Raw genomic sequence first — 27,936 nt, forward strand, 5'->3', positions numbered from 1 at the left:
CGCGCGGGATGCCCGGCTGAGCCGGCCGGGCCGGGACAGGTGCGCGCACGGCCCCCCCCGCCCGCGCCCTCCCGCCCTCGCGCTCCCTCCCGCGCACTCGCGGCGCGGCGGCTCCGAGGTAAGCGCCCCGGGGCGTCTGCGGAGGGGGCTGGGGGCGGCGCGGTCCCGGGGTGTCTGTCGGCACGCAGCCGGGGGGCCGACTCGTCGGCCGGGGCGGCCGGGTCAGGCGCCGGGATGGGGGCCCGAGGGCCCCGCCGCCGGGAGGGGGATGGATGTGGCCGGCGCGGGGCTTTGGGGGGGGCCATCGCGGGAGGATCTGTCAGCGACGCAGCTGGGGAGGGGGCTGGATGGGGGGTCGCCGTGTGGAACGGCGTCATGGGGGTCCGGTGGCGACGCTCCGGAGGGGCTGGGGCTGGGCCTGGGGCGCTGAATGAAGCACCATCATGGGGGAGTCTAATGGCACCGCAGCCGGGGGGGGGGGGGCTGGATTGTTGCCTGGGGGCCTGGATGTGCAGCTATAATGGGGGTTCTGTCGGCACCGCAGCGGGTGGAGACTCTGTCCGGGGGGGCCGTGGGAGGCACAATAACGGGGCTCGCGGCTGCGCCGCTGGGGAGCTGGATTGGGGCCCAGGTGGGGGGTTCGGGGCCGACAGGGGCCTGCTGGCCGGGGGCGCGGGGGGTGCTGGGGGGCGGAGCCCTGAGCGCCGAGTCGAGGCGGACCCGGGACCCGTGCGGTGGTCCTGGCCCGGCGCGACCCCTCCGCCCCGCTCCGCGTCCAGCCGCCGCACCTTGGGCGCCCCGAGCCCTCTCCTGCCGCACGCCCGGCCCGGGAGAGTCCGGGGGCCCGGGCGGCGGGGGAGGGGCCGCGGTGGGGGCAGAGAGCCCGCGGGCCCGGAGCCCCTCGCTGCAGTGGGGGCCTGGGGGTTCGGGGCCCCCCAAGAGCTGACAAAGGGACAAAGAAAGCGTCTCTCTCCGAGCGCGCCGGGAGAGGTGGGGGCGCCTAGTGGGGCCCCCCTCCTGCGGGCGCTGATTGGTCCCCGGGGCGGGGGTCACGTGCCCCCCCTCTCCGCCCTGCTCTCCGCCTGCGGGCGCCCTCCGAGTTTAGGGCACCTCCCAGAGGGGGCGCTGCTGTAGGACCCCCCCCACCCAGCCACCGCTGCCCCTGCCCGGGACCAGTAGATGCTGGAGCTGGGAGTATTTGTAAGAGTCCCGGGGCTGGAGGCGATTCACAGCCCCTCAGCCCCTGTTGGGCCCTCTGAGGTCTTTGGCGTCCTCCCCGCCTCGCCCCACCGCCACCCCCTCCCACCCCTAGGGTGTCATCTTTGACCTGCAGCCTGGAGGTCGACTGAGGCTTGGAGTTCTGGGGAGGGGCCTCCAAGCTTTGGGGATCTGGCTTTGGGATTAAGGAGGAAAGTGGGAGGGTGGCCCGCAGAGGGGACCCCCCCACCCCATTTACAGAATTGCATTTCTTCCTGTTTCTCTGCCTTCCCTCAGCTTCTCAAGGAGTCCCCTGGCTGGAGCATCCCCTCCTCCATGGGCTCCCCCCACCCAGCCTCTTTCCCACCTCCTAGGACACGCCCCTGGTTTCCTTTAGGGCTGAATCTGGGGATGTATCTGGGCAATTGCCCCAACCTCTATTTAGAATGAGTGCAGGGTGTGGGGAGATGGCTGGGGCCCCCCCGGGCGGGTCCGGGCTCACATGGGAGGGGGCCCCAAGCTCTCGGGGAAGTTGGCTGGGAGGTCACTGTGGCCCATGGGAGATCCGTTGAATGCTGGGGAGGTGGCAGCCCTGAACTGGCCCGTTCCCAAGAGTAGATGTGGAAACTGAGGCCCAAGAAATTGGCGCAGTGGGCAGAGAAGGAAGCCAGACCTCTCCCCTCCTTCTCCCAGACAGGACTGGGGGGAAAGGAGCCGCCTCGCCAGCTGAAACCCAGGAGCCCTCTGGAAGGTTACCCCGGAGCCCACACCCTGTCCGCTCCGGGCTGCGTGGAAATGTAGACCCGGAGCTCCGGGTGCCCCAGCCCTCTCTAAAAGAAAAACTTCGGCGTAGAGGGAAAAACTGGGGCTAAGAGGAGGAGCACAGCTGTGTGACCTCAGACCGGGGGCTAGCCCTCTCTGGGCTGCCATCTCCCCCGGAGGCGATCTTTGGGTTTAGGGCCTGAGTGGAGGGAGATGAGGCAAAGAGAGGTCACCCAAGGATGCCCTGGATTTGTACCTCCTCACTCTCCCGCCAGTTCCTGCCTTCCTTGTGCCGGGGCTGAGCACCCACGGGTCCTCAGGATCCTGTCACCTCCTCTGCTTTAAGGTGAGAAGGTGTCTCTGAGCAGAGGTATTGCTGCCCCGGGAGGGGCCCCCTCCACCTCTAGATTTTTCTGTCTGCCTCTGTCCACCGGGCTAAGAAGGTGCTGGAGACAGGCTGCAGGAGGGTTTGTCCACCGCAGTGGCTGCCCAGGGCTTGAGGCGGGAGTTGCCGGGTTACCTGGGGCTGGACCTGGAAGATAGAAATCAAGCTGTCCTTGGAAAGGTGACCCTGACGTCAGCCCGCAGAACAGGTGAGCTGGGTCCCTGGAGGCTGAAGGACATGCCGGGCGCTCCCGTCTACTGGGAAGGTGGTATCCCTGGCTGACCCCGGGGTGTGGCCCGTCTTGTGTGCCTGGCTCTTTGTCAGGAGATGCTGGGGGTCCAGACAGGCCTCGGCCAGGCCTCAGGACAGGTGGAATCAGGGACGGCTGCCTGGAGGAGGGGGAGCTGGAATTGGACTTGAGGGATGGGAAGGATGTTGCCAGGAGAAGAGGGGGCCCGGGATTCGAGGGAGAGGGCGAGGCAAGCATAGCCACGGCAGGGCGTGTTGGGGGAGCCCTGAGTGGCTGGACTATTTTCGGGGTGGGAGATAATGAGCAATTGGGCCTGAGAGCTGGAGAGCGGCCAAGAATGCCAAGTTGAGCTTGGGCCTTATCCCAAGAGCAGTTAGGAGCCACAGGGCGTTTTAGAGCAGAGGAGGGAACGGGCAACGATTTAGACCTTAAGCACCCCAAGGGAAGGGTAGCTACCGGGAGATGGGCTCCTGGAAGCCCAGTGAGCTGCATGGAGTGGTGGTGAGTTGCCTGTCCTGGGAGGCAGGCAAGTAAGGTTGATAGCCATCTTTCCAGAATCCTGGAAAAATAAATCTGGTATCTGTTGGGGCCCAGGCGCCCCTCCACGTTGCTCTGAAATTCCCAGCTACTGTGGGTGTTTTGAACTGTAACATTTAAGAGACGGTGCTTCTGAGACTCTAAGCTGCTTAAGGGGCTGGGGATTCTCAGCTTGACTCGTCCAAGACCCGGACCCGGCAGTGATGAGGGCCGACTGGGAGCGGGGCCTCACTGAGCACAAGTGGGGGGGAACGTGGGGCTCAGGGCAGCCCCAGACTCAGGCCCCAGCCCCCTGCCCCACACCCTATGGTTGAAGCACCCCCCACCCCCCCAGCCAGGGTTCCGTGCCTGGGCGGACAGGGCTGGACCGGGCTGGACTCTCTTGTCATCACGGCCGTGGGGGATGCGCAGGTACAGCGACGGGCATTAGGATGTGCCGTGGGGGGCACTTGAGAGGCCGGGGACCCCCCTTCCACTCCTTTAGGTGGGGTACGGGGCCCCAGCAGCCCCCCTCCACGACCCTCCCCTGGTGGCTGACCCCAGGGCCCTGCAGGGAGAGAGGCCCAGGCCAGTGAGGACTACGTTTCCCAGGATGCACCTTGCCTCCCAAGGGCGGACCTAGGGGAGAACTTCCCAACTGCAGGAGTCCAGAGGAGGATTATGGGTTCTCAGAGGAGCCTCGGGGAGACCTGGCCCCAGGGCAGCTGGGGAGATCCGTCACCCCACAGAAGCTCCCGTGTGCCATGTCCCACGCTGGATGACGGGGGGATCCCAGAGAAGAAAGCTTCAGCTCCAGTGCCTAGTTGGCCCTCGAGGGGCTTCCCGGCCCGGAGAAGGGGAAACAGGCAGACCCTGGCCCTCTCTGCCCCATGGAGTCAGAGCCCAGGCACAAGGAGCAAATGGGGCTGGGGCACGTCAGTCTCTGCCCAGTGGATCAGAGAAGATGAGCAGAGGAGGGGCATTGAGGCTGGGGCTATGGTGGATGTGTAGGAGTTCACAGCACAGGGGTGGCTACATACTTTGATAGTTTCAGAACTTTCTCCCTTTCCGGGAGGCCAAAGAGTCAGAGCCCCTGGGTGGTTGAGACAGCCTCCCTCACTGAATTATTGCCCTTAGACATTGCCCACTCGGGTCAGCCCCACCTGGGCTTGAGTCAAGCGTCTTTGCTCATTCACTCACGCACTCATGCCCCCTCTTGAGACTCGGCTTACCCATTTGTAAAGCGTGGATGCTGTTCTCTGTCCCTTAGGGCTGAACATTTAAAGACAAGGACACAAGGGACCCGCCAGGCCTAGTCCTATTGTTTTGCTTACTCCAGGGAAAATATTAACTTTGAAAACCAGAAACTTGTGGCCTCTGGCCCTGATCTGATTTAGAGCTGTGCGGTCTCTGCACTCACTCGAGATGGTTTAATAAGCATCTGCCTATGCTCTTGGGTGCTGGGTGCTGGGTACCCAGCCATGACCAAGGCCGACAAGGCCCGGCCTTTGTTGGACCCACAGCCAGGCGGGGACACATGGATCCTGACTAGGGAAATAAAGTCAATCGACTCTAACACGTTTTCCTGAAGATAATAACAGTGGAGGACGTAGGCGGGGAGGGCGGGGCTGTTTAGCCCGTGGTGTCAAAGAGCGCGTCCCTGAGGAGCGCATCGGAGCAGAGGCCTGGAAAGTGGGATGCAGCCAGTCACACAGGGATCTGGAGGAAGAGCATTCCAGGGAGAGGGTGTGGTCGGTGCAAAGGGCCTGGGGCAGGACCCTGCCGGCTGCATTGGGTGCATTGGAGGCCTGTGTGGCTGAGCTGGGCGAGCGAGCAAGCAAGCGAGGGAGGGGGAAGGGGGGAAGGAGAGGCAGGCTTTGCAAGGCCTTGGGGGCCTCAGGGGAGGACTTGGGCTCTACTGCCAGCCAGCGAGGCTTGAACCCTGAAGGGGTGGGGCCGAGGAGGGCGGCACCTGACTCGGGTGCTCAGGGCCCTCTTCTGGCTGCTGTGGGGGCATCGGTCTCTGGGCCACTAGGGCCAGAGCTGGGCGACTGGACGGAGGCCTCCGCACTGGCCCAGGGGAGCCACGATGGGGGCCAGCCGGGCAGAGGCAGGAGGGGGGCGAAGGTGGTGGATAGAGGAGGCGGGGGACTTACAGAGCGGGAGGAGGGAAACGGGGCCCCTTCCTCTGAGGGGTGCGGCCCACTGTGGCCCAGAGTGCGGGGTCTACACCGTATGGCCTGGATTCCAGGCCCAGCCTGGCCGCTTCCTAGCTGTGCAACCTTGGGCCTGTTGCTCACCCACTCTGGGCCTCAGTGTCCCCAACTGTAAAGGGCTAAGAGGAACCCGCCCCGCCCACCCCACTAGTACTTTGTGTGAGGCCCACAGCACAGAGCTTGGAGCACGACAGATGCCCCTGGGTGTTCGCCGTCACTGTCCTTTGAGGGTCCGAGCCCCAGGCTCCGGGGGGAGATGGGGCACAGATTGGGGTGGCAGATTCTCTGAGGGCGTCCAGAAGATAGGGGCCTCGGGCCCCCACTATTGTTCCCCGTTAATGTGCAGTTCTCACGCCCCATCCCCCAGGGCCCACATCCCTCTGCCAGCATCTCTGCCATTCCTGAGCCCTGACTCACCCGGACTTGTGGTCCACTCTGACCCCAGGGCTGTCCCCCAGGACCTATCTCCCCGCCTTTGTCTTTCGAGTTCATTTGCCAGGTCTTCCGTTCCCAGCAACAGGCGGCCCAGCCCTGCCTGCTCCCTGTGTCCAGGAGCTCTCAGTGGGGTCCCACTTGAGGATACCTGTGGCCTCCCACACAAGGCCTCTGGGGGAGGGGCAGGTGGGGTAGAGGAATCCCGAGTGGAGGGGTTGCCCACCTGGGAGACACGAGGGCTCCCAGAATCCCGAGAAAGGAGGGCTGGGCTCGCCATGCTGTTGGACCCCAAGGGCAAGAACCAGGTTGTCCTCCCCAGAGGGGAGCCCCCTAGCACGAGCCTCTCCTGCCCTCTGCCCCCAGGAGCAGGCCCAGCTCGCCAACGTGGGGCTGCGGACGGGGCTGTTGGCCCCAGGCCTGCCCAGAATTCCCCACTTGGGAACCGGTGGGTGTCCGCCCCGTCCCCAGCCCCACTCTGGATTCCCTGGGCACCCCCAACCCCCTTGGGCGGCCCCCTCCCGGCCCTCTAATTACCCGCTGGGTATAAATGACACTTTAATTTTCTCAGAATGGTCGCCGCATCATCGTGGAGAAGCCAGCCCCCCCTTCCCCGTTCCTAATTACAAGTTGCTGCTTCCGATTTGCCTCCTGGCGGCCCAATTTCCAAACAGTGATTAAAATTAATTACCCAGGAGCCCCCCCACCCCCTCCCCGTCTGGGCCTGGAGCCCCAGGGGCCAGTCTGTGGCCCCCCCTTGAGGTCCTGCCCCTGCCACCTGTTCTCCACGCCGCCGCCTCCCCACCCCGAGTGGCCCGAGGACAGGGCGGCCTCTCTGGGGTCTCCGCTGCTCGCCCGCCGAAGTGCATTTGGGCTCCGCAGCCTGTGCCCACGGGCACGCAGCAAGGGGCGGCATAAGCCAGCGGGCCCGGGGTCGGGGATCCCGGCTGCACCCTTCCGTGCTGCGTGACCTTGGCCGAGTGGCTTCACTTCTCTGGGCCTGTCTTTCCATCCGTGACCTCGCTGGGCTGTCGTGGGCAGGAAATGAGTTCCTGCTGGGGGGCTGTCGGGGCCACAGGGTGTAGGGGCTTCGAGAAATCTTAGCTGCAGTCCCCGTGGGCGGATGTGGAAGGCGGCTCAGGAACTCTTGAGCACCGTCCTCTTCGAGAGACACTCAGCATGAATGGAGTGTTTCCTGAATGCCCAGCTCGGGCCGAGCCCTTGACACGCAGGACCCGGCAGGGCGCGCTGAACCTCCTGCCGTGCCGGTACACAGTAGGTGCTCAGCAGAGTCTCCCATCGACAGCTCCCTTGCAGCTCCCTTACAGGTGCACTGTCGGTGCGCGGTCACCCCGCCGGTATTCAGGCAGCGCCTACTGTGTGCCTCGGAGCTGATTCACAGAGGGGGGCAGCAGGAGGCGCCGCTGCACCCCAGTCTGGCGAGGGACGAGTTAACCGGCATCCAGCAGCCTCTGGAGGGTGAGGGGCCCCTCTCCGCAGCCCCTCCACGGCCGCGGCCCCAGGGACTCCCTCTGGCTGCTGTGCCAAGTTCCTAGACAGCCCCGAAGGCCCGGCTGGGCGGCCACGGCGGGCGGGGGGCGGGGGGGAACTGAGGCAGCTGGAGGAGGCAGCTGTAAGCAGAGCCGGTAACCAGACCTGGAAGGCGCGGGGGCCCGGCTGCCGGGCTGGGTTACCCGATCCCCCCGGGGACGCCGGGCCCCTGGAATCCTGGGGCAGGAGCTCCTTCTCTGGAACTGGAAGCATCCCGCCCCCCGCCCTGGCCCTGGCGGGTGGAGCAGCGGGCTCCTGGCCTGGCTCGGAGTCCCTGCCTCAGTCCCCTGCCGAGGCGCAGAGGGGCCCAGAGAGGGCGAGCGGCTGGCCCAAGGCCGCCCAGCCGGGCCGCACGCGCGTACCGGGCCCTGTCGCGGTGCCTTCCGTGCCGGGCGAGGACATTGACGCTCGGTGTCTGGTCTGGTGCAGGGGGAGCCTCCCGGGTCTGGGACCTTCCTGCTGTAATGGTTCCAGCCCCCAGGCCTTTGCCCACGTGGAGCACCCTGCCCCACATCCTCCCCGCTGTCCCGTGTCAGCCTCCAGGCCTCTGCTGGAATGTCCCTGCTCCAGGCGGTCCCCCCAAGCCCGGACCTGAGCAGCCCCTTTACCATGTGCCACCATCTCTCCCCCCTGATGCACTTCTACTTGGTCAATGTTATCACAAGTCCCCAAGTTCCATTATTTGGTAACATGTGTCCCCTCCCATCTCCGCAGTGGATGGAGGGGCCCCAAGAAAGGCAGGGCTTGGCAACAGTCTTGGTCGCTGCTGTGTCCCCATGCCTGCGACAGTGCCCAGCACACAGATGGCACACAATAACTGCTCGTGGAATGAGTGAATGAGTAGCTCCCAACGTGGGGTAAACAGTTGGTCCCCGGGGTGATGGGGTTGGGTGGAGCTGAAGGAAGTGTGGTGGGCTGGGGGAGCCTAGGGAAACCGAGGCTGTGTCAGGGGCAGTCAAGGAAGGCTTCCTGGAAGAAGGCACACCCACACGTAGCCGATAGAGATGGCGAGCAGGAGTCGGCTGTGCGGCTTTGAGCAGCAAAAGCGAGGTTACCCTGTCTGGGTGGTTGAGGGGCTTCCCGGGGAGCAGCCGGGCCTTGAGAAGGCAGATGTCCCCCTCGGGAAAGACCTGGATGTGGCACTGGGGATTTTGACACACGCCTGGCAGGACAGGAGGGCAAGGGACAGGTAGGTCGTTCCCGGGGTGGGAGGGGTCCTCGAGTGTCACGCGCAGAAGTCCACCCGCTCTTCGGTGGGCACTGGGGAGCCACTGCAGGCCTTTGAGCCTGGTGCGGGCTACACTGGCCAAGAGGTGCTTGAGGGGAGCGGGACCAGAGGGGAGGGTGGCATCGCTCTTCAACCCCAATTCTCAAAAAGCCCAAGTGGGACGTGCTAGGCCCCCAGGCCTTTAGCTGGTGGGAGCTTCTGGAAGCAAGAGGGATTTAAGGTAGATTGAAAGTAGAACTTCTGTGCTCAGGCAGAGGGGATGGGGGGATCCTCCGCGGGGGCGGGTTCATCCCAGGGGCGCATGTGGCCAGAGCCTCCAATGTACAGACGGTGCGCGGTGGTGACACTGGCGACACCACGGTGGTCCTGCTGGTCGCTCAGCCCTCCCCCTGGAGCTGCGGGATCTCGCGTGGCCCGCCCAAATCGAGATGCGCCCTTAGTGTAAAACACCTACCAGGCTCCGAGGATTAAGTGGGAAAACCAGCCCTTGAAATGCCTACTTGATCGTTTTTACGTTGATTGCTTGTGGGAATAGCGCCGTTTTGGATCTAGGGGGTTAAATAAAACACATTATTTAAATCGCATTTCTCCTTTTGAAGGTGCCCCCCCCCCCCCACCGGAAACTGCAAATGACCCAGGTTGAGGGGGCGGAGGCACTGGTCTGGCTTGTGTCCTTTAGTCGTCATAGCGACATCGTAGGTTTGGGCTTGTGGTCACCTGCTGCTTAGAGGTGGGGAAACCGAGGCCCACATGGGGTGGGGGTTGGGGTGAGCTTGGGAGGGCTCATAGCCAAGAGGAGGCAGAGCCAGGCTTTGAACCCCGGGCCCAGCAATTCCGGACGCCACACCGCTAACCTGGAGCTCTTCGGCCAACTGCGTTGTGTGTCTAACCCGCATTGTGGGACTCAGTTTCCCCAACCCACCAACGAGATTAGACCGGGGATCGGCCCGCCTGGTGCCCACAGTTAGTTGAGGCCCTTGGAAACTGTTTGATGGCCAGAACGCCATCAAGTGGGGATGGGGGGTGGCGGGCAGCAGCTTCACGGGGGCAGGGTGCGGGGTGCGCAGGCTGACCCACTGTGTGTCCTGCAGACGGCCTGCCAGTGCCGGGGCGCGTGGGGGCGCTGGGGCTGCATCTGTAGATACACGAGAACACACAGAGGGTGTTATGTGCTGTGGATGTCGGGGCCTGTGGACATTGGGGGGCCCCACACCTGTGGACACGTGCGTGTGCGGACAGGGCGGGCCAGGTGGAACCAGGGAGGAAACCCCGTCTGGATCCCCCTCCTGATGCTGACGCTTCGTTCATTCACCTACAACAAGCCCTGACTGAGCACCAGCGGTGTGCCACATGCGGTGGGGACAGGGCTCACTGTCCGGGGGGGCAGACGGGCTCTGAACAGACGATGTGGGTGATTGTTTTACTTGGGGATCACCCGTGCACGAAGACTGTTGTGCACACGGGTCCCTGCGAGGTTGGGCGGGTCTGGGTGGGGCCCGGGGCCCTGCATTTCCAAGGGCTGCAGGTGAGGCCCCTGCTGCTGGTCTGAGGGGCCAGGTTCGGAGTAGCAAAGGGTCTAAATTGGACCCTCGGAGAGTGTGGGAGGGTGGAGGCCCCCGAGGGGGCTGTGGCTTTGCAGCAGAGACCTGAGGTGAGGAGGGATGTGGTTATCTTTCCCGGGGGGCCCTGGGGCAGGAGCGCACCTGCCCTGTGGGAGGAGGCCCGTGTGGCTGGAGCAGCGTGGGCGTCGGGAGATGGGGAAGAGGGGGCTGGGGCCAGATCCTGCAGGGTCTTGGGGGGGCAAGGGGGAGGCTTTGCCCTGGGGCTGTGGGCAGAGGAGGGCAGGGCCTGACTTGATGGCTCACGGGCGCCGTCTGGTGGCCGCCACGGGGAGCCCGGACCAGGGCGCGGGGGACACAGCAATGGTCCGGGCAGGGGCAGGGCAGGGGCAGGAGGCGTCGGGGCCTCACCGGGACCGCGCTGGGAAGGAGTGAGATTTCCGGATAAAGGTGAATGCAGAGCCGGCAGGACTGGGGGCTGGGGGCCAGGGTGTTGGGGGAGCGGGGCAGGACTCCCAGGCGGCGCCTGAGGCAGAGGTGACAGAGGGGGCACCAGCCGCGGGGGAGCCTCAGCCGCCAGTCGGGAGGTCACCTTGATCCCCACCTTCAGCATCGTTCAGGTGAAAGTCCCAATAGGTTTTATGTGTTACCTGTTTGGAACTTACGAGCTGATCCTAAAGTTTACACCGAAGTGTCGGAGGCCAGAGGCCCGAAGAGGTGCCGGGTGGGAGAGGTTTTCCAGGAGGAAACTGGAACCTGTGTCAAAGTTATAGTAACTACGGGGACGCCTGGGTGGCTCAACAGTTGAGCGTCTGCCTTGGGTCCAAGGCGTGACCCCGGGTCCCGGGATCGAGTCCCGCATCAGCTCCCTGCAGGGAGCCTGCTTCTCCCTCTGCCTGTGTCTCTGCCCCCCTCTCTCTCTATGTCTATCATGAATAAATAAATAAAATCTTAAAAACGAAAAAAGTTATAGTAGCTACGGAGCGGGGAGGACAGGAAGGCAGTCGGGCCCGGGGGCTCCCCGAGGAGCAGAGGCGCTAAAGCAGAGCGGCCCTGAGGGATTTCTGCCCCTGCCTCGGTCTTCTCTTCTGCACAGTGGGATCGGGTGCCGAGAGGTGGAGTGCCCGTCGAGGCCGCAGCAGAGGCCCGGCCGCCGGGTGAGGCGCCCTGATGGGGGCTGGCGCGCTACTGCTCCACGACTGTCCCTCCGTGGGACGTGGACAGGTGTCCCTGGGGCTGCAGGAGGAGGCACGCCCCTTCCATAGGCAGGCGAACACGAGGGGGCCCGGATACCCTCCACGCCACGGGGCGCACCTGCTGGCCACACGGCTCCCCCGCCCCATCTGGCCCTGGTGGTGGCTCCTGGTGGCCAGGTGCTTGGGCAGGTGGTGGTGCTTCTTACGGGCAGGCGGGCGCCGGGTGGCTGCTGGCAGAGGCGCCTCGAGTTTCATGCAGAGGCAGATGGTCTTGGGGGGGCAGGGGCCGGGGGGAGGTGCTGGGGCCTCCAGGAGCCCCAGGTCGGGGGGGAAACCGAGGCCAGGTGCAGTGAGTTGGCCCCAAAGTGGCCCAGACTCCCCCCAAAAAGAGCACGTGGAGTTCAGTTCTGTGTTATAATCAAAATAGTATTAACCGAGCAGGTTTCAGCTTCAGCTCTGCTGCCTCAGTTTCCCCATCTGTATGGGGGCATATTAACAGCACCCACTTCTCGGGTGTGTTGTGTGGATTAAATGAATTAATTTAGGTTTTTTCAATACCTGGCACATAGTAAGCACTTGGTGTTTGCTACCTTTATTATTTTTTGAGCTCCCACTGTATGCAGGGCCCTGTGCGCAGGGTGCTGGGGATACAGTGGTGGCCAAGACCCTGTCCTGCCCTCTCTGGAGGCTCACAGTCCAGTGGGGAAGACAGCTGGGCAGTTAGAAGATGGGGTGATCAGGACGCTAAGGGGGAACACGTTGGAACCTGGAGGAAACCCATCTGGGCTGATCTGGGAAGGCTTCCTGGAGGAGGTGTCTGAGAAGAACAAGTACCAGGTTGCTGGGAGCGGGAGGAAGGTGTGCCAGGCAGAGGGAACAGCATGTGCAGATGTCCAGAGGTGGAGACAGGATGGAGGGAGGAGGTGCTGGGACTTCATTTGGAGGACGCTGGGGAGCCATGGAAGGGTTTAGAGCAGAAGTTCTCACCTGGGGATGGGTTTGCCCCGCAGGGGACACTGGACAAATGTCTGGGGAAACCTGTGGTTGTCACATGGGGGGTTCTCCTGGCAGCAAGGGGTGGGGGCCGGGGATGCTGCTCAACACCCCGCAGTACCCAGGACACCCCCCAACCCCGAGAGAATGGTCACGCTGGATGTCAGCAGTGCCCAGGGGAAGAGACCCTAGTTTAGAGCAGGGGAAAAACAGGTGAGATTTGCGTTCTAGAAAGATGCCTGTGCCACCTTGAGGAGGATAGAGAAGGGGCAGGACTGGAGGCCAGGACACCAGGTAGGAGGTGGGGGCTGGGCCGCAGAGCCCTCAGGGCAGGGGAGGGGATGGAGGGGTAAACACCCCACTCTTTGGCTAGGGGATGACGGGGCTGGTGGGAGAGCCAGGCTCGAGAAGCCCAGGCTGGGTCCCAGGGGTCCCTGGGTGGACCTGTGGGGCTGGGGTAGGTGGACAGAGGGAGCAAACGGACTCCTTCCCAGCCTCCGGTTGCTGCATCACAAAGTTGAGAAAACCAGGAGGAAAAGTTAGTCACCATCCCATCCCGTCCCATCCTGACCCAGGGCCTCGGGTGTGAGGTGACTGCTACCCTCTCTGGGTCGAGGGTCGAGGGGGCGCGCTGGGTGGTCCTTGATCTCATTGTGGCCATTAGGGTGCTCGACACCTAGGAGCAGAGCCCTGGGTTCCACCCGGCGGCTGCATCCTCTCTGGTGGGACCACAGCCCCCAAATCACACCCTCCGCTCTCACGTCTGCAGAATGGGCTGGATGCTACCCCACTCCTGCTAGAGCCAGTGGGGGGCTCTGTGAGGTAATTCCTGGAAGCCCCCCAGCGCCAGCTTCTGGTACTTACTATGCCGACGGCAACAACAGGAATCGTAATAATCAGCACTTACTGAGCGCCTGCGGTGTGCCAGGTGCTGTGCTAATACCCGCCACGGGCCTGTGGGGTCAGGACTGCCCATGCCCATTTTACAGACGAGGGGATGGAGGCCCAGAGGCGGGCGGCAACCTGGCCAGGGTCACTCAGCCCATCAATGGCTGAGTCGGGATTTGAACCCTTGCAGCCTGGCTCTGGGGTCCTGCCCCTGGCAACGATGCTGCATGGCCAGTGAATGGAAGCTTTGTTTAGGAGTTTCTTTTTCTTTTATTTTTAATTTAATTTAATTAATTAACTTAAAAATTTTTTAAAGCTTTTATTTCTTTTTTTTTTTTAAAGATTTCATTTATTCATTCATGAGAGACAGAGAGAGGCAGAGACACAGGTAGAGGGAGAAGCAGGCTCCCTGAGGGGAGCCCGATGTGGGATTCGATCCCAGGACTCTGGGATCACGATCTAGGCCGAAGGCAGACTCTTAACCGCTGAGCCACCTGGGCATCTCTGGAAGTTTCTTAAGTTAAATATTATTCTGATAGAACGTGGAATAAAATGCACAGGGCATCACCTCACAGCCCTTAGGATGGCAACTACAAAAAAAAAAAAAAAACAGAAAAAAAAACAGAAAACAACAAGCAAGGATGTGGAGAAATTGGAACCCTCGTGGGCTGCTGGTGGGAATGTGAGATTGGGGCAGCGCTGTGGCCAACAGTCTGGCAGTTCCTCAAAGAAGTTAAACATAGAATTAGCATGTGATCCTAGGTTTATACCCCCGAGAATCGAAGGACAGGCCTCCAGGAGATGTTCACAAACCCATGTTCATAGCAGCATTATTCACGACAGCCCAGAGGTGGAAGCAACCCACGTTTCCATCGACGGGTAGATGGATAAGCACAAGGCGGTCCGTCTGCTCCCAGAATCCCAATCCAGCCTCAGGGAAGAAGGGACCCCAACATCTGCCGCCGCATGAACAGACCCCGAGGACACCGGGCTCAGGGAGGGGACTCAGACCCAGAAGGACGCCTCCTGCAGGACCCCACTCCCAGGAGGTCCCCAGAGGAGGCCCGTCCACAGAGAGAGAGAGGAGGTGGGGGGAGCCAGGGGTGGGGCGGGGGGCGGGGGTCAGTGCTTCCTGGGGACGGGGTCTGTGTGGGGAGATGGAAGGTTCTGGAGATGGTGGTCGGGGAGGCTGTGCGGCGGGGTGAGTGTACTTCGTACCCTGAGCTGCGCCCTTGGAAATGGTCAGGATGATAAATTTATGTTATATATATTTAACACAATATAGGCTCAGCGGAGTAAGCATCTGCCTCCCTCTTGGGTCGTGGTCCCAGGGTCCTGAGATCGAGCCCCACACAGGGTCCCCTGCTCAGCAGGGAGCCTGCTTCTCCCTCTCCCTCTGCTCCTCCGCCCTGCCCATGCTCTCTCTCTTTGTCAAATAAATAAATAAAATCTTTTCAAAAATTAAAAATTTAAAATACTAAAGAAAAATGGGGCAGCCCCGGTGGCTCCACGGTTTGGTGCTGCCTTCAGTCCAGGGCCTGATCCTGGGGTCCCGGGATCGAGTCCCACGTCAGGCTCCCTGCATGGGGCCTGTTTTTCCCTCTGCCTGTGTCTCTGCCTCTCTCTGTGTGTGTCTCTCATGAATAAATAAATAAAATCTTAAAAAAAAAAAAAGAAAAATGTTGAAAAAAAGAAGGACAGAGCACCTGAGAAGCCTGGCTGACCCAGGCAGGTGTTGTGGCGGAGGAGGCTGGGCCTGAGGGTGGAGCAGGCTGCGGGAGGCTGGAGGCCACCCCGGAGCCTTGACTGCTGTGCAGTGGCTGGGGGTCCCTGGGAGCCATGGAAGGCTGCCGAGCAGGGGAGGAGCCAGGGAAGGAAACTCTTAAGGAAGCAGAGGCATGTCCCACCAACACGTAGGATCCGGGCGTCTGCTGAGTCACAAATCCAGGAAGTCCAGGGTCACGAAGAGGAAGCTCTGCTGCTCCACGCAAGGCTTTTCTGTTTTTTGGCTCTGAATCCTCAGAGGCACTGTAGGGCCAAAGTCCTCATACCACCTTCACCTCCAGAGGTTCAGAATCTCGGAGCTCTGAGGCCAGGACAGGGCGTGGAGATGTCCCTGCTGCGCGCATGGGGAAACTGAGGCACAGGCCTTGCCTGGGGCTTCCCGGAAGGACGAGGCCGTAGGTTCCTTACTCAGGACCACCAGACTGCACCCCTGCTGGCAGGGCTGTGGAGGGCTGGGTTCCAGAGGGTGAGTTCTGCTCACACTTCCACCGACTGTCGATCATCAACCGGAGGAAGCCTCCACGCCGCACACCACCGGGCAGGTTCTCCAGATTCCCTTGAGGAAAGCTCCCTTGAGAGGTAGTGAGGTGCCTGTCACACAGGTATTCCAGCAGAGGCCAGGAAGGCTGGAGTGGGGAAGGAAGTCAAACTTGCCGGGGTCCCTCTGAGGTCCCCCGCCAGCTGGAATATTCTACGATTCTAAAGTATAGCAGTTCCCAGATTGTAGTTTATAAAATTCTGAGAGACTTTGAAAAAACAAATTTTTTTGAGCCTTTCATTTTAAGATTGTTGTGGGGTTTTTTTCTTTTTTTAAGATTTTATTTAATTATTAATTTATTTGAGAGGGAGAGAGAGAGAGCATGAGCAAGCGGGGGTGAGGAGCAGAGGGAGAGGGACAAGCAGACTCAGTGCTGAGGCAAACACCGGGCTGGATCATCCTCCCCCCCGTCCCCCCAGAAAGCACGACCTGAGCAGAAATCAAGGGTCACTTGCTTAACACCCACTGAGTCACCCAGGCGCCCCAGGATTGTTGTGTTTTAATTCTAAGAATCCTTGAATATATGTTTTAAGATTGAACTATTCAAGTACGTGTTTCGAAGTGTTGTGTGTGTCATTCTCATGATGCTTTTTGATTCTTTAAAATCATTTAATTTAAAAATCATTTAAATATTGTCATTACGGGGTGGTGGTGGTGGTGGTGGTGGTGGTGGTGGTGGTGGTGGTGGTGGTGGTGGTGGTTGTTAGAACCCGTTCCGTTTCCGGAGCTCTCACCTCTCACTACGATGTGGTCAGAAAGGTCTTTCTAAAAAAAAAAAAAAAAAAAAAAAAAGAACTTTCTGATGATTCCATAAGTGCTGGCGTTACTATTACTGCCCGCTTGGTGTTATGTTTTGTTACTGCCCCCGGGGATGTTTCCGGGGTTTGAAGGCCCAGGCCGCTGCGGCTCGCGCGCGCCATCTCTCGGCGGAGGGCGGGACTGCAGGCCGCGCCGCTCACCGCCAGGCCCCCCCCGCCCCCCCCCCCCCCCCCCCCGCCCGCAGGTGTCACTTCTCGTCGCCCGGACCTCGCCATGCGGACCCCGCGAGCGCCCCCTCCTCGCCCGGCCCCACTGCTCCTACTGCTGCTACTGGGGGGAGCCAACGGCCTCTTCCCCGAGGAGCCGCCGCCGCTTAGCGTGGCCCCCAGGGACTGTGAGTGGGGGTCCTGGGGGAGCAGGTGACCCGAGGGAGGGTTCTTGCTCCCCAAAGCTGGGTCTGCTTGCCCACTTCCCTGGGGGCCTCACCAGGCCAGGCTCACCCCAGCCCTGGATCACACCCCTCCCCAAACCCTCCCCCAGACCTGAACCACTACCCCGTGTTCGTGGGCAGCGGGCCAGGACGCCTGACCCCAGCAGAGGGTGCTGAAGACCTCCACATCCAGCGAGTCCTGCGGGTCAACAGGACCCTGTTCATCGGGGACAGGTATGAGGGATTGTCGGGCAGAGTGTGCAGGGTGAGGTGTGGGGAGCAGGTGGTGGCATTTTGGGGGCGGTTGGATTCTGGGCCATGTTGTTTGCCTGGAGTACAAATTGGCGTCCTTGGGGCTTTATAAAGGGTGCTGTCTCAACTCCACTTGTGGTTACAGCCCAGAGTCTGCTATGGTGTGTTTGCAGGTGGGGATAGCTCTTTGGTCAAAATTCACTGGGTTTCTAGAGGGTGCTGATGCGGGGCTCCAGGGATTCTCTGAGGTGACATTTGAGTTGAGACCTGAGTCAATCATGGGGACATCTTGGGGGAGAGGGAGAAATCTGGGCAGAGAGCACAATCTATGCAAAGGTCCTGGGGCAGGATCTGGCCTGGTGTATTGGAAAAACATTGAGGATGCCCAATTGGCTGGGGCAGAGTGGGTGACGGAGAGAGAAGGAGGCGGGGAGGGCAGGGAAGGGACAGGGCAGGTTGTGTGGGGCCTTGGGGGCCTCAGGGAGGACTTGGGCTTTTACCCCAGTGATGGAGAGCCCCGGAGGGCTGGGGGCAGAGGGCCTACCAGACTCAGGTGCTCTTGGGCGCCCTCTGATGGCTGCTGAGGGAAGGACGATCGAGGGCCTGAGCAGGAAGGCCAAAGCGAAGGCGACTTGCCCTGTTCATGGTGGACTGGGGTGGTGGCCCCGGAGTGCACGAGAAGGGGGTAAATTCTTGGTGGACATTAAAGGCAGAGCTGATGGTATTGGCTGATGTGTGGGAGAGGAGGAGAGGCAGCAAGTTGAGGATGACTCCCAAGTTGTGGCCTTTGCCCCTTGAAGGACAGAGTGGCCTCAGCTGAGATGAGCGATGGGGCAGGAGCAGGTGTAGGGGACAGTTGGGGGCAGCGTGGCCAAGCTGAGTGACGGACGCCCCGGAACCCCAGCAAGGGGATCTCCAGGGTCAGCTGACCTCAGGGTGGGGCCAGGCTGGAGACAGGACTGTGGGCATAGACGGGGTTACTCCAGAGGAGAGGGGGGAGGGGTGGGAGACCGAGGGGGCCAGATGGGGGCGGGGGAGCCGGATCCCTGAGGAGTTCCCAGGAGAAGGGGTAGGAGCCAGTCAGACCCTGCAGTGGGGGCGAGGGGAACAGAGAAGTGACTGCTGGACTTGGCACGGGGTTGTCAGTGACCTTGACCAGGGCAGTTTCTGCGGCGGGGGGTGAGAGGGAAGAACCTGGGGGAGACTGGAGGTGGTGGGAGGGGCACCTGACGGCACCCGATGGCAAGGCATTGGACAGTTCACGGGGTTGGCTGTAGGCCCCTAAGGCCATGGGGTGTGTAAGCACGAGCTGGCGTTGTCAAGGCGTTTGGAGTGTGCTAGAACCCGTGGGTCATTTTCGGGCGTGGGGATGCGTGCGATGGCATGAGCAAGCACGCGAGGGCATGTTTGGTGTTGCAGTTGCCCGCAGCTGCGGCCCCTGCTCACCCCTGCGTGTGACCTGTTGGAGAACGGGGAGTGGGGGCCGGGGGGTGATGGAGGCCCCCATCCTCACTGACTGTGCCTCTGCCCTAGGGACAACCTGTACCGGGTGGAGCTGGAGCCCCCCACGACCACGGAGCTGCGGTACCAGCGGGTGAGGAGGGGGCACAGGTGGGAGGGGTGGGGGCAGCCCTGGAGGCTCCTGCGCGGGGGCCCTGACGCGATGCTGGGGAGCAGGAATCGGGCGCCAGGGATCCCGCTCCCCTCACACTCCCTCTGCTCCCAGAAACTGACCTGGCGCTCCAACCCCAGTGACATCAACGTGTGTCGCATGAAGGGCAAGCAGGAGGTGAGTGCGCCCTGGCCACGCCTCCAGCCACGCCCCCACCCGGCCGGAGCCCTCGGGTTGCCATGGCCACGCCCCGAGCCTGGCCACGCCCCCAAGTGGTCCTCAGGCGTGGCCACGCCCACAGCCCCGGTCAGTCCCGGAAGCTCAAGTCCCACACCCCCAGACGGGGTCCCAGTCCTGGCCCCGCCCACACCCGGCCCCGCCCCCGCACTGGCCCCGCCCACACCCGGCCCCGCCCCCGCACTAGCCCCGCCCACACCGTGGCCACGCCCACCACGGCTTCTCTCTTCTCGCCCCACCCAGGGCGAGTGTCGAAATTTTGTAAAGGTGCTGCTTCTTCGGGACGAATCCACGCTCTTTGTGTGCGGTTCCAACGCCTTCAACCCCGTGTGCGCCAACTACAGCGTGAGTCTCCCCCCGGGACGCCCCGCCTGCCCCAGGTCCAACCTCCTGGCCTAGGCTCACCTGCCCTCACTGGCCGTGCCCTTTCCCCAGGCCACATCACCTCCTACGGGAAGCCTTACTGGATATGCCCTCCTCCGCCCCCCACCCCCCAGAGCCCCCTAGGAGGCTTCCAGAGGAGATCCGGGAAGCCACAGCTACTTAAGCTAGAATCCAGTTATAGGATTAACAAGGATTGACTCTTAGACCTGTTCGCAGAAGAGTAAACTAAGCGCCCTAGACAGTTTAAGCGGTTGTCCAAGTCATACAAGCATCCGAGGTGGAGCCAAGATCCCTCAGGGCCCAGGGTGCTGGGGGGCGGGGACGACTGCCCGGTGTGGCCAGGAGCGCTGTCACTCAGGCCCTGTGCCCCCCCACCCACAGATGGACACACTGCAGCCCCTCGGTGACAACATCAGCGGCATGGCCCGTTGCCCGTACGATCCCAAACATGCCAACGTTGCCCTCTTCTCTGGTGAGTGTCCCCCAGCGCTGACCGTCTGATGGGCCCCCAGCCCTGACCAGTGGTGGCATTTTCTATTCTTGGAGTTGGGTGATCATGAAGGTGGCTGGGAGGCCATCTGTCTGTCCAGCTGTGAAACACACAGGATCTTGGCCACGGTCAGCACTCAGCCAAGGTCAGGGCTCAGCTGGGGCAGCTGGAGATCAGCCTGGGCTTGGGCTTAGGTGGGGCCCGGGCTCAGCCTAGGGACAGGAGCTCCCGTGGGCTCTGGGCTCAGTCTTGGAACAAGATCAAGTTGTGACCCACCCTGCCCCTGGCCTCTGTGATCTGACGCAACTTCTCGCCTGCTTCCCCCCAACTCACGCCCATCCAGAAGGGATGCTCTTCACCGCCACGGTGACCGACTTCCTAGCCATCGATGCTGTCATCTACCGCAGCCTGGGGGACCGGCCCACTCTGAGAACCGTGAAACACGACTCCAAGTGGTTCAAAGGTGGGGCAGGCATTCATCGAATCCCCCCCCCCCCCAGAGGAGACAGGAAGGAGACTCCCATCCCATCTTTGCAACCTACTGACTTCTTAGAAGATAAAGTAGAGGAAAGATGTCAGTTGGATCTGAAGTAGAACTTGCTGGAAATGGGTGGTTTAGAAGCTTGAACTGGAACCACAAGAGGGGTTCAACACATGAAGGAGGAAGGTGACAAAAATAGTGGATGTTGCTGTTTGTGAAGGGTAGACATAGTGATTTTGGGATCCTGACACCCAGCATTCCCCCCCAAAAAAAATCTTTGAGTCTATTTTAGTTTGCCTGGGTAATCGGCCAGTGTCCCCCCTTCTCTGTAAAATAATCCACCCGAGCTGATCTGTTCACACCCCAGAAACTCCATTCCTCATGTCAGAGGCTCGGTTCTGACCCCTCCTCTCCTACAGAGCCCTATTTTGTCCATGCCGTGGAGTGGGGCAGCCACATCTACTTCTTCTTCCGGGAGATCGCGATGGAGTTTAACTACTTGGAGAAGGTAAGTCCCGTCTCTTCTACCCCCAAGAGGCCCGGGTGGTAGGGCATGTTGCTGAAAGGCTCTGGCCATGGGAAGCAGGGAGTAAAGGTGGCTCCCTGAATCTCCACCTGGGGCAAGGGGTTCCACCCTCCACCTGTGGTCCTCAAGACCCTCCACTCCAGCCAGGACCAGGCTTCCGAGGCTGGAAGACATTATGGAGCGGCCTTGGTGGGCACAGCCCTGGGTGAGGTTCATGGGTTTGAAGGCAGGTAACACCTCTGGGGTTCCAGTCCTCGGGTGGTTGCTATGACCTGTCCACCCACCGTCTCTCAACTGTTTATCCACCCTTCCTCCACTGTCCATCCATCTACTCACCCTCCTACTCAGCCACCTTCTCATTTACCCGTCTGTGTGTTCTTCAGCCCACCCATAATTCCATCAGTTCATGTATCCATCTTTCCATTTACCCATCTGCTCACCCATTGACTCAACCATCCTCCAGCTAGCCAGCCATCTGCTCGTCTGCCCTACCTCCCTTTCATCTCCTATTCACCTATTTATCCAGCTACCGGTGCATTCATTCATACAGCTAACCATGCACCTCTCTATCCTACTCATTAGCTCGTTCACCTCCTGCTCGCGCTTCGGTATATCCAGTTATCTATCCCCCCTCAACCTTCTGTCTACCCATCCACTCATCCATCTACCCATGCACCCACTCATCCATTGATCTATCCTTATGTCCTTCTTCATCTGCCATCCACTACTCCTCCTCCAGGCAACCACCCATTTATCCACCTACCGTCCAACCATCCATCAACCCACTCACCCATGCACCTACCCACCCCTTCATCTCCCATCTGTCCATTCATCCATACACACATCCTTCTGTCCATCCATGCATCATTATCTCCTTCAAATTCGTTCATCCATCCATCCATCCATCCACGCAACCATCCACTACTCCATCCATCCTTCATCCTGCCATCCCTTCATCCTGCTCATCTATCCTATTCCTCAGTCCACCCAGGCAGCTGGACGGTGAAGTGTGCAGCCTTCCATTTACTACTATTGTGACCTTGGGCCAGCCACTTCTCCTTCTCTGGTCCTCAGTTTCCTCATCTGTATAATGGGGATATCAGTCCCCTCCTTTGTCGAGTTTGGGAGGAATGTAGGAGATGTTGAGAATTATGTGCCTGGTACCTAGTGAGCGATCCGTAAATACGTGAGATTCATGACACGTGGAGACTTACACCTGACACCCCCATGTTTCCACTGGGGAATGTGACGTTCAGAGGGGTATGGGGTCCCCATCTGGGGTCCCACAGTGAGCCAGGGATGGACCCCTCTGTCCTGGCCTGGGTGATGGCTCAGGTCCCCATCTGCCTGCTGTTGCTCCAGGTGGTGGTATCCCGCGTGGCCCGGGTGTGCAAGAATGACCTGGGAGGCTCCCCTCGGGTGCTGGAGAAACAGTGGACGTCCTTCCTGAAGGCGCGGCTCAACTGCTCTGTGCCTGGGGACTCCCACTTCTACTTTAACGTGCTGCAGGCCGTCACGGGTGTGGTCAGCCTGGGGGGCCGACCCGTGGTCCTCGCTGTGTTCTCCACCCCCAGCAACAGGTCAGAGGGCCCCAAAGGGCACAAACTGCGGGCACGGGGTGGATGTGAGTGGAGAGGTCCTGCATTCAGCATATGTTCCCTGGGGCCTGGCCTGGGCAAGGTTGGACTCCTGAGCGGCATCAGCCCCAGGCTGGGGTAGGACAAGGCCAGATATCGACCCTCCATGGCCCTTTGGTCAGAAGTGGGCAAATGGGGGATGTCCTCCCCCTCTGCCTTTAGAGGAGGGGGTCAGGAAGGGCTTCCTGGAGGAGGGAGATTGGAGCAAGGCACACTTGGGTATGAGATGGCAGGAAAGGGAAGAGCATTCCAAGTTGGAGGAATAGCATGTGCAAAGGCCCTGAGGCTGCAGTGCGGTTGGGATGTTTAAACAGTACGGAGGAGGCCTCTGTGGTTGAAGAGGAGGGGGTGAGCAGAGGATATGAGGGCGGAGAGGGAATGAACCACTGGGAGGAGCCTGGACTGCATCCTGAGAGCGCCAGGGAGCCATGGGAGAGTGGGGAGCAGAAGAGAGACAAGATCAGATTTGCATTTTTGGAAAGCCCCCTGGGGGATGGGTTGAAAGGGGGCAAGAGTATAGCATCTGGGAGACTGGACATCCAGGCAAGTGACGGTGGGTGGCTATGGAGGGACGCAAGTGGCCGTGGAGGAGGTGACCTGTGGTCCAGTCAGGACCCTGTTGAGGAAGCAGAGTGACTGGATTGGCTGGGTGGCCTCTCTGGCCCAGGGGACTGAACATCCAACAGCTTCACGGGGACAGAGACTCTCCAGCACGCTTGACCAAGGCAGTGCCCTCCACCAGGCTCACCGCTGCCTCTCACCTAACTCCCCCAGCATCCCTGGCTCGGCTGTCTGCGCCTTTGACATGACTCAGGTGGCTGCTGTGTTTGAAGGCCGCTTCCGTGAGCAGAAGTCCCCTGAGTCCATCTGGACACCCGTGCCGGAGGACCAGGTGCCACGGCCCCGGTGAGAGCCCCCTTGATCCCAAAACGGGTGCCTGGGTGGGGTCCCGCCCCTAGAACGAAGGGCCGGGACTGCCAGGTGGTTATCTGTCGCTGCCCTTCAGCCGCGCCCATTAGACAGATGCAGAAAACCGAGGCCCTGCGGGCAGGTCCGCTGGCAAATCAGAGCCCCTGCGTAGGGATGTCCAGGTGCAGCCTGACCAGCACTTCTCCCCACCCAGGCCTGGGTGCTGTGCGGCTCCCGGCATGCAGTACAATGCCTCCAGCGCCTTCCCCGATGAGATCCTCAACTTTGTCAAGACCCACCCCCTGATGGACGAAGCGGTGCCCTCTCTGGGCCACGCGCCCTGGATCGTGCGGACTCTAATGCGGTCAGTCCCCATGCGTGGCTGGGGCCCTGGTGGGGCGGTGGGTGGTGGGGAGAGCCCAGGCCAGGGCGGTGGGTGGGGAGGAAGAACGGGGCCCCGGTGGGCACGAGGGCAAGGTGGAGAGTGGTCCTGCTGCAGCCAGACCCTCAAGCCAGCTGGGTATGCAGCACCCCAGGGGGGGGCACGTGATGGGGATGGCGGGGGACAGGCAGGAGCCCAGCTTGGGGGCCTGTCTCTCTGTGACGTGCCCCCATGTCACCATGCCCATGCCTACCTTACCTGGCATGGGTGTTGTCTCTACATGACCCAGGGCCCCACAGGGACTGTGGGACCAGCCTGACCCCCTGCCCACCCTGGCCCCAGGCACCAGCTGACGCGAGTGGCTGTGGACGTGGGCGCTGGCCCCTGGGGCAACCACACCGTTGTCTTCCTGGGTTCCGAGGTGGGCACCGTCCTCAAGTTCCTCATCTGGCCCAATGCCAGCACCTCAGGCACCACTGGGCCCAGTGTCTTCCTGGAGGAGTTTGAGACCTACCGGCCAGACAGGTGGGGTGGGTAGAGGTGGGGAGGTGGGCCCGGTGGGCAGGGCGATGGGGCCCGCCCTTGAGTCTCACAGTCTCCTCGCCCCCAGGTGTGGACGGTCGGGCGGCGGTGAGGCAGGGCGCCGGCTCTTAAGCCTGGAGCTGGACGCAGCCTCAGGTGGCCTGCTGGCAGCCTTCCCCCGCTGTGTGGTCCGCGTGCCGGTGGCCCGCTGCCAGCAGTACTCAGGGTGCATGAAGTGAGTTCCCCTTGGGGCAGGTTGTGGAGGTGAGGGGGAAGCAAGGGGAAATGAGCATGGGAAGCCGGGAGAGCCACGTTCAAGTCCAGGGCCCAACAGTGTCCTGACTCATTGAACGATGAGCCTGATGAGCTGGGCATGGGGATATAGCCTGTGCAAAGGCCCTGGGTCAGGATCGGGCCTCGTATGTTGGAAGAACAGCAAGGAGGCCCGGTTGGCTGGAGCAGAGTGAGCAAGGGGAAGAGAGGGAAGGGGGGAACCGGGAGGGGAGGGGGGCGGTCGAGCAGGGTGTTGTGAGCCATAGGGAAGACTTGGGCTTTCAGGGGCGAGAGCCCTGGGGGGCTGTGGGCAGAGGAAGGTACGAGATCTGCCAGACATCTTTAAGAGCCGCCAGAGCAAAAGCTGGGGACCAGGAAGACAGCTGCCTCCCTGCCTTTAAGGGGTGGCCAGATCAGATGTAAAGTCCTGGCCCGCCCCTAGGCTCAAGCGTGAGCCCTCGGCACGGAAAGATCCTTCCCTGAGCCCCCCAGCATGGCAGTAGTGCCAAGTGTCCCCCACTTGGGCAGAAGCCAACTGGCCCGAGCCTTACCTACGAAGTGGGGGGAATAAGTAGCCCCTAAGTGCAAAGATTTGTCACAGGGCCTCCCGGAGCTGACGGTAAGAGGTGCCTGTGAGGGCCGGTGGCTGATGCACCCGCTGGGTCACTTGTCTGCCCTAGGAACTGTATCGGCAGTCAGGACCCCTACTGCGGGTGGGCCCCCGACGGCTCCTGCATCTTCCTCAGCCCTGGCACCAGGTACGGGGAGACCGGGTCGGGGGGTGAGGATCAGGCTTGGCCGGCGGTTTCTGCTGACCGCCCTTCCTACCCCGTCAGAGGCACCTTCGAGCAGGACGTGTCCGGGGCCAGCACGGCGGGCTTAGGGGACTGTACAGGTGAGCGGGGGGAGGGGGGACCACCAGGGTCTCCTAGTGCTGCCCAGATGGGGGGTGGGGGTGGCCTCGGTCAGGGCCTTGGAGGGGCAGGGTGGCACTTCCAGGAGGGGTGGCAGGGGAGGGACAGAGAGAGGCCAAGAGGCGGACAGATGCGCAGACACTCAGCGAGGACCGGGGGACAGCCGGGCGGGGCGGGGGCGGGGCGGGGGCGGGGCGGGGCCCGGGCTGCCCCGCCCCCTCCGGCCCCCGGCCCCCCGCGGCGCCCTGACGCCGCCCCCTCCCGCCCAGGACTCCTGCGGGCCAGCCTGGCGGAGGAGCGCGCGGGGCTGGTGTCGGTGAACCTGCTGGTGACGTCGTCCGTGGCGGCCTTCGTGGTGGGCGCCGTGGTGTCCGGCTTCAGCGTGGGCTGGTACGTGGGCCTCCGCGAGCGGCGGGAGCTGGCGCGCCGCAAGGACAAGGAGGCCATCCTGGCCCACGGCGGCGGCGAGGCCGTGCTGAGCGTGAGCCGGCTGGGCGAGCGGCGGGCGGCCGGGCCCGGGGGCCGCGGCGTGGGCGGCGTGGGCGGCGTGGGCGGCGCCGGGGGGCCCCCCGAGGCCCTGCTGGCCCCGCTGATGCAGAACGGCTGGGCCAAGGCCACGCTGCTGCAGGGCGGCCCCCACGACCTGGACTCGGGGCTGCTGCCCACGCCCGAGCAGACGCCGCTGCCGCAGAAGCGCCTGCCCGCGCCGCACCCCCACGGCCTGGGCGCGCGCGCCTGGGAGCACGGCCACCCGCTGCTCTCGGCCTCCGCCTCGTCGTCCCTGCTGCTGCTGGCGCCCGCCCGCGCCCCCGAGCCGCCGCCCGCCGCCCCCGCCGCCCCCGCCGCCCCCGCGCCCGGCGAGCCCGCGCCCGACGCGCGCCTCTACGCCCGGCCCGGCCGCGCCTCGCACGGCGACTTCCCGCTCACCCCGCACGCCAGCCCGGACCGCCGGCGCGTGGTGTCGGCGCCCACGGGCCCCTCGGACCCCGCCGCCGCCGCCGCCGCCGCCGCCGCCGACGGCCTCCCGCGGCCCTGGAGCCCGCCGCCCACCGGCAGCCTGCGGAGGCCCGGCCCCCACGGCCCGCCGCCCGCCGCCCTGCGCCGCACGCACACGTTCAACAGCGGCGAGGGCAGGCCCGGCGACCGCCCCCGCGGGCGCCACGCGCGGCCCGCCACGGACTTGGCGCACCTCCTCGCCTACGGGGGCACGGACAGGACTGCGCCCCCCGTGCCCTAGGCCGGGCCGCCCGCCTCGGCGGTGCCAGCCACGGGAACCAGGAGGAGAGAGCCGGCCCAGCTCCAGTGGGTGCTCAAGACCCCCGCCCCGCCCGCGTGGGGGGCCCCTCGGCCACACGGAAGCACAACGAGCTCGCCCCCCGCGCCCCCCGCCCCGCCCGGGGCCGCGGGACACTGAGGCGCTTTGGGGTTGCGGGGGGGCGGGAGGAATGTGCACCGGATTTGAGGTTGACCTGCGCGTGGATTTGGGTTTGTTTTCCAATTGGCGTTTCTTTTGCAGATTTCTATCCAATTGCACAACTCCGTTCTCGGGGTGTCCGCCGGGGGCTTGGAGGCGGCGGGGCCGGGGAGGGGCCGCACCTGCGGACCCAACCTCCCCACCCCCACCCCCCCCTTCCAGGCCCCTCCTCAACCCAGGCTCCTGGCGTGTGTGGGTGTGTGTGTGTGTGTGCATGCCGTGTTCGTGTGCAAGGGGCCAGGAAGGGGAGGGAGGTGTGTGTGTGTGTGTGCCCACGAGGGCTGCTGCCGGCGTGTGTGTGTCGCGGCGGGCCAGCGTGCAGTGTACCTGTCTGTGTGCGAGGCGGTGGCCCCAGCGGCCTGGGCGTTGGCTGAGCCGGCGCCGGGGCTTCCAGAAGGCCGGGGGGCCTCCGAGGTGCCGGTCAGGAGTTTGAGGGGGAGACGAGAAGGGGTTTCGGGCAGGGGGCCGGGAGGGCCTGCCCAGAAGTCCTATCGGCAGCAGCTGTCTAAAGGGCTTGGTGGTCTGGGGGGCGGGGAAGGCGGGCGGGCCCCACTGTAAATACGGCCCCAGGGTGGTCAGAGGGTCCCATGCCACCCGTCCCCCTGTGACCTCTCCCTTGACCTCCAGCTGACCATGCATGCCAGCTGAGTGGCCAGCTGAGTCCTGGACCCTCTCTGGAGTTTGCCTCCCCCAACCCCCTCCCCATCAATAAAACTGTTTACAACCACCGGCCCCCATGGCTCTGGGTGTGCTCTGTCTCTGGGTGGGTCGGGGGGGGGGGGGCAGGACCCCAGTGTTGCCCAGGGCAGTTGGGAGCGCCCTCTGGGACTCATGGCCACAAGCAGAATTCTGGGGGAACTGGGTGTGGAAATGGGGGAGGGGCCGGCATCTTCATCTGGATGGGCCAGTTTCTGATTCACACTTGAGCAAATATTTATTGTGCTCCTGCTGAATGCCAGGCATGTTTGGGACCAAGATCCCTGTCCTCGTGGAGTTCACAGCCTGGGGCGGGTGAGGTGGGGGGGGGGTGGGGATCGACCCCATACACACAAATTAGGATTTGTGGTTTGTTTGTTTTTTTTTTTAAGATTTTATTTACTTATTCATGAGAGACACAGAAACACAGGCAGAGGAAGAAGCAGGGGTCACGTAGGGGGC

General features: G+C 62.6%; 1 protein-coding gene across 2 annotated transcripts; it reads left to right on the forward strand.

Moving 5' to 3' along the window:
* SEMA6B (semaphorin 6B) lies at positions 1–27,510 on the forward strand. Of its 2 annotated transcripts, none has more exons than XM_025456996.3 (17): positions 1–118; positions 16,500–16,649; positions 16,796–16,919; positions 18,471–18,531; positions 18,664–18,726; positions 19,030–19,131; positions 19,552–19,642; positions 20,004–20,123; positions 20,561–20,649; positions 22,030–22,247; positions 23,079–23,210; positions 23,428–23,577; positions 23,938–24,120; positions 24,206–24,352; positions 25,071–25,148; positions 25,227–25,285; positions 25,574–27,510. In XM_025456996.3, exons 2-17 carry the CDS (start codon positions 16,529–16,531, stop codon positions 26,539–26,541), a joined length of 2,706 nt encoding a protein of 901 aa, XP_025312781.1. In that variant the 5' UTR covers positions 1–118; positions 16,500–16,528; the 3' UTR covers positions 26,542–27,510. The 2 variants fall into 2 exon arrangements, with proteins under 2 accessions (XP_025312781.1, XP_025312780.1); XM_025456995.3 differs by lacking the exon at positions 1–118 and adding an exon at positions 15,287–15,424.
* The last annotated feature ends 426 nt before the right edge of the window (positions 27,511–27,936 follow it).

The sequence above is a fragment of the Canis lupus genome, chromosome 20 (genome assembly GCF_003254725.2).
Source record: "Canis lupus dingo isolate Sandy chromosome 20, ASM325472v2, whole genome shotgun sequence".
Classification (NCBI taxonomy): domain Eukaryota; kingdom Metazoa; phylum Chordata; class Mammalia; order Carnivora; family Canidae; genus Canis; species Canis lupus.